Raw genomic sequence first — 8,725 nt, 5'->3', positions numbered from 1 at the left:
GCTTGATAAAAAAACAAAGCAGAGAATAATACTTTGAACCTTTAAACTCTTAAAATTAAAGCGTTAAGTTTTGGTGGACTCGCTCAACACTTAGAGTTGTCAGTGATAGACTTGGACTGTGTTAATCAGGGATTAGAAGACCTCTTCAGGGGTAAAGTTCTTAGAGCTGCCTATGTGTCTGATTATTTTTTGATCGATTATTGTCATCACTGTCATTCTGATTCACAAACTGGATCTTTCTGGGTTTCATGGCTGTCAGTAGTTACCAGTAGCCTGTGTGTTGTTTGTCAGTCTCAGATCAGATGTCATTTACCTGGGGTTCTCAAGAACTAATTCAAATACTGCAATGAAACAGTGCCTGAGCTGTGTCCTACCGGTATTTTGTATCCAGGCTGAGACAAGTGATGATGAGTAAAAGTCAAAGTAATCTGTAATGACAACACTTACTCCAAGCAAGGATAGATTTAACAGTAATCTACTGAATTTTAAACACATTTATGAAAGTCCAATGTGACACAACCTCTAACCTCTCCACCCCCCTCCCCACCCTCTCTCTTTCTCTGTCTCTCTATCTCTCCCTCTCTCTCTCTCTCAGTGCCTGAGCGCTGAAGTCGGAGGCGCTCCTCGGGTATTTGCCAGTGCGCACTACAGTATCGCTTCCCATCACACTATCCGGACTGTTGCTGCGTCCGGAGCACCTGCAGGCGCGGGGAGAGGAGGGAAACAAGGGGTGAAGAAGAAGGGAAGGAGAAGCACGTAGGGGACATTTGAAAGCGGAGGGAAGGAGAGGGGGCTGGACCGGCGGGAGGAGCGCACCATGGCCTCAAAGGAGACCACAGCAGCGGGCTTCGTCAACGTCAGCAGAGAAATCACAGGTGAGCCTGCACACGAGTTTCTCCTGGGAAGTATGTTGTAACCTCTCACTGAGGGGAATATGTCTGAGGACGCGCGGGGTTAGTTTGTCTTCACTCTGCTGCTCTTTAAATCTCTGCTTTCCGGTGCGTTTGATTTGAATGGAGTTACCACCGCATGCGAGTGCAGGAAATGCCTCCCAAGGCAAAACCAGAGTTAATGGCTGTTGAAGCTTGTGAAGATTGTAATTCCATCGATCTCGGAGCGGGAGCGTTCACTTTCCGATTGATTTGGCATAAAGATCAGCCGTGGTATTTATCGCGCACAGGGGTCCTGTAGTGCTGTCAGAGTTATTTTTAAGTGTTGCGGTGCATGTGTTCGCGTCATGGCTTTCATGTGCATTCATTAGGAGTTTTCATCTCTTTCTTTTCTCTCTGCGTGTGTGCGCGTGGGAGTTATTGTGCGACTGGGAGCGCTTCGCGTGCAGCAGGCAGCATGGGTTCATCAGCTCTCTTTGCTGGGGAGATTGGACAGTACAACACACACTCACACGCACATTAACACACTAACATGTTTGGGTGATATAAGAAGATGTGTCTCTCACTGCTAATTATCCAGACGCAGCGAGTTAAATCCCGCTGTTTACCAGCTCAACCTGGTCAAGCTCCGTCTGTCTGGCCTGGTGATAAGAGCCAGGCGGCTTTAGACCATTAAAACACCTGCCAGTGGAGGACAAGATTGGGAGGGGGGAGATGGGGGTTCATGATGGTGGGTGAGTGAGCACATCCATCAAAGTGTCAAAAGGCAGTGGGGACATGAAGAGGAATCGAAGTGGAAGAGGGGGGACTGACCCATCCTGCTTTTTCGTCTTCCCCTCTTCACCCCTTTGGGAGCAGATGCCGAGGTCACACCAGCAGGCCTTTGGGGCGCCGCAGAGTGTGTTAAAAGGTTTAAGCGATTGGGTCTTACCCAGCTTAACGTCAATAACTCTCTGTTTGTCTACGACTGATCCTTCCTTCGATCTGCCGGTGTGATCCCCACCCCACCCCACTCCATCCCTGCCTTGTCCTCCCCTCATGTGCTGCTGCTCGCTCAAGTGTGAGAGCCAACTTCATGGCTGTTGCTGGATGTGGGAAGTGAGAATTATGGGTGTGCAGTAGTGAGAGAGTTGGGAGATTGTGACACAATGGAGCATCGTGACACAGCATGACGTGCCATATCTCCATCTGGTGGGCTCATATTTAGCATGGGTGGCCCCGCTTGAAATGTGGACTGTGAATATCACACAGCTTGCAGGCATATGTGCGTGTTTGTACTCTGACGTACAGTAGGTTGACATTGTGTTTGTGGGTAGAAGGTTGTATTATGTTGGTAACTGTGGAGGAGATGTAAATGGCGGAGGCCTCCGGTGCGGTTCAGTGAGCTTCAGTAGGGCCATGTGGTGTGGTGGAGAAGAGGCCCCTGAAGATTGCAGCTCAGGATCCTGTGGACGGTTCCATTGAGATGAGCTGTGCTGCTTCTTTCTTTCTTTCTCTGAGGCTAAAAATAGCCTAGTTATGAGTCCTCTTCAGCTAGAGGTTTTGTGTGTGTATGTGTGTGTGTTTGCCTGTCCTCAAGTTTGTGTCTTTGTAGCTGTCTACTCATCTCTGTGACTGTTCACCCCTGTGCGGCTGTCTTTAAAGCAATAATCCACCAGTCTATCCTTAAGCTGAAGATCAAAGACAAAACACAGCAACTGCATCATCACCATCTACATGGTGATGATTTACTGGGATGCAGGCACATTTTCAGATATACAGTAGCTATATTCATATGCTGCAGAACTCACTTAGATGGAAGATTTCAGTCACTGATTCAATTCCATTTGACCAAGTCTGAAAAGTAGGGGTGTAACGGTACACAAAAATCTCGGTTCGGTACGTACCTCGGTACACAAGTCACGGTTCATTTTTTTTTTTTCGGTACAGTAATGAAAAAAATAGACAACTATTAAATATCTTTTACTTATTGGTAACCTTATTAAAACATACCACCACAGCAGTTAACTGTTTTTACACAATTTTTGAATGAAAAAAAAAAAAATAAAATCCTGCTTTTTCGCATTGTTTGAATGAAAATAGAAATATAAAAGTGAAAAATAAAATTCTGCTGTTTTTTTAACACATTTTTTGAATGAAAAATATAAATATACATTTCTGCTTTAACAGTTTTAATCAATTAAAATAAAAAGTATAGTGCAGCTGGTCAGCTTTAAAGCCTGCTCAGATTCAGTTTTACTAGGAACTTACTTAGCTTTCCCACTTTGTTAAAGTGCAGTAAACAAAACATGCTTATATCTAAAGTGCAGCTTAAACAATTTTACTCAACTCCAATGGCGTTGATTATTTCTTTAGAGCGATGGTCAGGGAAACACTCTTTCTTTTTAAACAACGACGATATCGTAGTTTGCACCAGATTGCTTTTTCTAGTCGTGCCGGTTAACGTTCAAACTCGGGTGGTGTCGCTTTAGATGTGTTAGCATGTTAGACGTGTTTCCAAGTACATACCCGACCGCTGTTCTGCAGTGTCGGCACACTGCTTTTGTCTTGTCCACTTGTTTATTTCCATCTTCGTATTTTACCCTGAAACCAAAGTGTTCCCGAACGGAGGACTTAAGGTTTGCGGGTGGGTCTTCAGGTTGGTCAGGCTCACTTGCCATGTTGTCAAAATGCGAGAATGCGCTGCACAAAGTGAAAGCGGAGATTTACGGGACTCGGTCCGTCACTCAATTATGTCCGTCGGGGAACTAGATATTTTAAATGGTTCGGCTCGCAAAAACGGAATGAAAATAAAACAAAATAAAATAAAATAATATCCTGCGCCCAATAATTTGGTACAGGGTCATGCCGAACCGAAAGTCGCGTACCGAACAGTTTGACACAAATACATGTACTGTTACAGCCCTACTGAAAAGTATCTGAAAAAAGTCTTTAATGTACTTTGATGTCCAGCTTACTTAACTATCAAAGTCACTGTAATAGCAAAGTGTATAGTTTGGCAACATATTAATAGAAAACCCAACAGAGTGTCTCAGAGAGGGTTTTTTTTTTGGCCACCACAATCCTCAGCAACTTCAGTGCTCCTCGGCATAGCCTGTTCAAGTGAGCACTCCACCGATTTTAGCATTGCACAACTATAGCATTGTCTGACTCACAATGGAGAGTAAAAAAGAAACAAAAAGTATAAAAATAAATTCAGCAGACCCAGAGATATCATGATTCTTACTCTGAACATTCTTCCTCCTTGTCAAAAGCAGATGCCTACATTACCTACAATGTAACTCAACTGCTGACAGTTCATTGGGGGGTTTTGGGTGACAATGTGTGTTATTGTGTTAATCTGTTAGCAGCTAATATGGATGGGGACAGACCTACAGAGGTCCAGTAAGCTCCCATCTCTCTAATTCCACCCACCCAAATCTTTTTCATTTTCAGACTTCGAGTCTTCAGCCCTCACCGGTGCTGCCTTAAGTGACAGCTCTTGTTTGCAATCACGTGACTCTTATGACGTGTAAAATTCAGAGTAAAAAAGATCTTAAACTGTGTAAACTGGATAGAGGAAAGTGATTTAAAGGACTGGGTGAAGCTGTGAGCAGCAGATATCATCAGAAAATTGAAACTGTTTTGGGATTCATACAAAACAAGAAAAGTGATTTTTCCCACAACTTGACAGATTTGCCCGATGTGAACACATAACCTTGACCTCCAGACCGTCTAAGATCGCTAACGTTACAATACGAGTGGATGAGATCATAGAAGGGTCTAGTGGACTGAAGCTGTTTTGTGTGCGGTTGGGTTTTTGGCTGGGTGAGTAATTGTGCTTGAGAATAACTGTCTTTTATTTTTCAACTCTGTAAATGGATGTACCGCTGTTAGGCTAAAATTGCAAGGCATCGTTAGCTAACTTTAGCTACTATTTTCTAACTACAAGGTCAACCGTTTTTCAGAGGTCTGGTGAAACACTGTTAAAAATCACAGGGAAGTTGTCACAGTACAGTGTAATTGCTTCCATTTCGAGGCATGATCAACACAATGCTTTAAAGTTAACGTTTGACATTAGTTGACTCCACTCCTTCAGACTGAAGACAAAGCTTTTTGATCCACACCTGCAGCTGTTTCTCACTGCCGTTTTTTTTTTTTTACTTCTCCTTTTTTAAGTCCTACTATTTTTGGGATTTAAAGTGGCTCTCGTTTTTTCCCAGTTTTATAAATTGGAGCAACAGCGCAAATCACAAGTATTTTTGTGGTGTTGGCAGTCTATGCCTCCAGTTGCCTGCCTTCCATCTGGACTGTGCACTGATGTGTGACGTCATATGCAAATAAACTATTTATCAGGCTTCACATACTTCCCTCTGGAGCCATGAAAAGCTTTATACAACTTTTTCACTGTAGTATCCCCCAAGACATATAAACAGACTTGAATGTGTGAAATCATCGGAGTTCCCCTTTAAGTGTCTTAACCGTGTGAACCTAGAGGGATTAATGTTATTGTTGGTTGACAAAAGAATCTCTACTCAAAGACTGCTTACTTGCTTTTGACTAGGTCTGCAACAAACACTTATTTTCATTAACCTTGAATATCACTTAATTACTTAGTTTTTAAAATTAGGCAGTTAAGAAATAGCGAAAAACAGGATTCAGTGATCCCAAAATAATGATTTCAGGCTGCAGGTTTTATCCAGTTACCTCTTAACAAAATCCAAAGATATCTAGTTTACTATCAAATAAGGCTAAGAAAACCAGCAAATATTTTTATGTAAGATGCTGGAACCAGTGAATTAGCTTTAAAAAGGTACTTAAATGATTAATCAGTAGTCAAAATAGTCACAGATAAAAATGTCCTCTATTCTGATCATGTTTAGGATTTATTGTTCATGTTGGCTTAAAGGGTGACACCATTATTTATTTATTTTTTTAGGTTTTTATATCATGTTGTCTGTAGCTTCTTTATGTATTCAAATATGAAAAATTCAAATTTGGGTTAAAGTATGTATGTTTTAGCATCAAAATGCTATTTTCCAAAGCCCTTTTAAAAACCTTTTTGATAGTAATCTTATGTAGGTTTCCACACAATGTAAATGCTAGATATAAACCCACGCACTGCTGTTGAAGCCACAATAATTCAGTCCTGAAAGTCACAAACAAACAATTGATGTGGCAGTAGACCTGCAACGTCTGTGTGCTGTGAGGTAAAATCAACGTTTCTGTTAATGGAGTCTGGTGGCTTTAAAGAGGGCGATAAAACAGCTTCAGATCCCTGGGGGGAAAGAGCTGTTTTATGGTAAGGCAAAACAATAAAAAACATCTAAATATAGCGTACACTTAAGCAGTATTGATTATTTTTACGCTGTCCTTTTTTCGGAGGCTAAAATACGTTTTGCTCCTGCTCCAGTTCACAGCCACCAGACTCCTTTGACAGAAACGGTAATTCAACCTCGCAGAACATGAGGAGTTGCTGGTCTACCATTACCATTTTGTGTGTGTGTGTGTGTGACCCTCTGAATAAAGCTAACATGGCGCCACGGCAGCATTGCTTAGCTTCTGACTGGCTGAGTGGGAGTTTCCCTTTTACAAACACGGAAGAGAATGCAAATGGACCAGCCCTTTAAATGTTGACTTTGACAGTTCCGTCCTGACCTTGAGCAAATATAACTGCTGACTATGTTTCAAATTCAGCCATTTTTTGGAGTTTTGATGATGATAATAGTGGAGAGCACTGTCTAACACTTCAAGTTGGGTTGAGATCTGGTGATTTGTGAAGGTTGTATCATTCAAATCACATCAGTTTTCATACACATCAAACCATTCAGTGATCCTTTGTGCCCTGTATGGAAGCATATGCATTCTATATACAGATCCAGTATGCTGGTACAGTATCAGTGCGGATTCTGACCTTATGAAGCAGGTCAAGTATCAATCCACTTTTTAGTCACTGCTGTTATAAATTCAGTGTTTGTACTTTAACGAAGTCACGCTGGGCTCTCGAAAGAATTTTGAGTACCACAGCAAGTCACTTAAACAGCATCGTCACAGCAGGAGCCCCACTGTTTGCTGTTCTGCTCTGTTCATTTGATGTTGTGAGTGTATTTCACTTCATGAATAGTAACATCTAGCTTCCTGTTGTAGTTAAGAAGTTATATATAGTTATGTCCTCCTGATGCCTTACACATAGAGGAATGAGATCAATCAGGTCCATGCAGTGAGGGAGCCCTGGTATTGGAGCAGTATGGCTTAATATCCTGAATTGGAATCAGGAATGAAAACTGATGCATTCCTAATGTGTTTCCTCTCATTTATTTAGTTTTTTTCCCCTCTCATTTGTCACCCAGCTGTATATTTGAATTTATGGATTCCCCCCTTAAAAGCTTTTTACAGTGTTTCTGAGTTCATCTCAGGGCAGCGCTTTTCATTCTGTTATGTGTTTACATTATGTAATTGGCTCTCCCGTTTTACCCTTTTTCCTCTGCTTTTCTCTCCAGAGAGCATCAGAAAGGTGCTGGACAAGCAGGCCATTAAGTTTGTGCGAGCCATCAAGCAGGACACCAGGAGTGGCAAGACAGAGGACAGGATTCTGGTGAGAGTCGCCAACACCCTCACACCCAACCATCCTCCCCCATCGTCTGTCACACCAGGTCACCTGAAAGAGATATTGTTAAAGTGAAAGCGCCTTTACGTGTGGGGTGTTGAATATGGAACAGAACGGCACTGGCTCCTTTCAGACAAAGTGGAAATCAATGGGAGTTAATTGGGACAAATTAGAAGAGCCATAAGATGTCACAGATTACGCATCCTGAGAGACACAACAGACGCTTTGAAAATCAGGCTTAAGACAGATGCTGCCTAAGCAGAGCAAAGTGGACATGGCCTACTGAGTCCATCCTCAGAGTTTATTAGATGTGGCAGGATGGCCTTAATGCCATAGGCAAGAGTTTGGTGTGTGTGTGTGTGTGTGTGTGTGTGAGACTGACATGGTGTACGTACAGGGGCATCGTTCATTGTTTTGTTTTTTTTCTGTTATCTGAAGAAGACGCTTGTGTGAGTGTCTGCCAGAGGATGTGTGGGCAGCCTGCGACGTGTTCAAGGAGCCTGTGCGAGCCAAGGCCACCTCTGTTATTGAGAAATTGTCAATTAGTCAGCCACATTAGTGACTGATGAGTTACTCACACGTAGTTGCTATGCGTGAGAGCGAGCTCATTTCCTCCCCTGAAGACAACAAAAAAGACAAGCTGATAAGCGAATCAAAACTATTTATCAGTACTTCTCTCAGTTTTCCGTCTCTGCTATTATTTCTTCTCCTCATCTCCCCCCACGCCTCCTTCTATCTCCATCATTACCACCCCCCCTCTATTTTTGTCATCTTCTCTCTTTGTTTCCTCTCTCCCTCCCTCCTTATCTGTCCATCTCGATTATTCTCCCCGTCATCACCTCCCCTGACCCCCACCACCCCAGTCGCCTTTCACTTTCTCTCCGTCTCTCCCCTTTATGCCCTTCCCTCTTCCCTCCATCTTTACTCAAACCTGTAAAAGGGTATTGAGCTCCTCTTTCCATCAGAAGCAATTCAATTAGGTCTCTGCCTTACGAGAGTTTTTTACTATCCAAATGGGCCTTGGCTGCTGCTGCTGCCACTGCTCCAAATTCTTTCAAGGGAAGGCAGGCGAGGGGGGGCGAGATGGATATAAGCATTCATTCTAGCTCGTTGTCAAAGTCTCCCCCTCTAAAAGGCAATCTTTTCACTCTAATGGATACATTTGTTTGGATATATGAAGGGTGAACAGATGAGGGAGTTTGTAAATAGACTGTTTGTTTCAGTGTCTGGGTATTGTGCACATAATATT

The 8,725-nt window shown here is 42.7% G+C and overlaps 1 protein-coding gene across 7 annotated transcripts in view; it reads left to right on the top strand.

Moving 5' to 3' along the window:
- Positions 1-631: 631 nt before the first annotated feature.
- The window catches only part of carmil3 (capping protein regulator and myosin 1 linker 3), a 116,009-nt gene continuing 107,915 nt past the window's right edge, over positions 632-8,725 (top strand). For all 7 annotated transcript variants that reach the window (XM_033650444.2, XM_078172943.1, XM_078172944.1 and 4 more), the window contains exons 1-2: positions 632-875; positions 7,370-7,464. In XM_033650444.2, the coding sequence (XP_033506335.1) occupies positions 818-875; positions 7,370-7,464 (153 nt within the window). In that variant the 5' untranslated portion in view covers positions 632-817. The remainder of the gene's footprint in view (positions 876-7,369; positions 7,465-8,725) is intronic.

The sequence above is a fragment of the Epinephelus lanceolatus genome, chromosome 12 (genome assembly GCF_041903045.1).
Source record: "Epinephelus lanceolatus isolate andai-2023 chromosome 12, ASM4190304v1, whole genome shotgun sequence".
Lineage (NCBI taxonomy): Eukaryota > Metazoa > Chordata > Actinopteri > Perciformes > Serranidae > Epinephelus > Epinephelus lanceolatus.
Note: the sequence above shows the minus strand (reverse complement) of the source record. Positions and strands in the feature narration are given on the sequence as shown.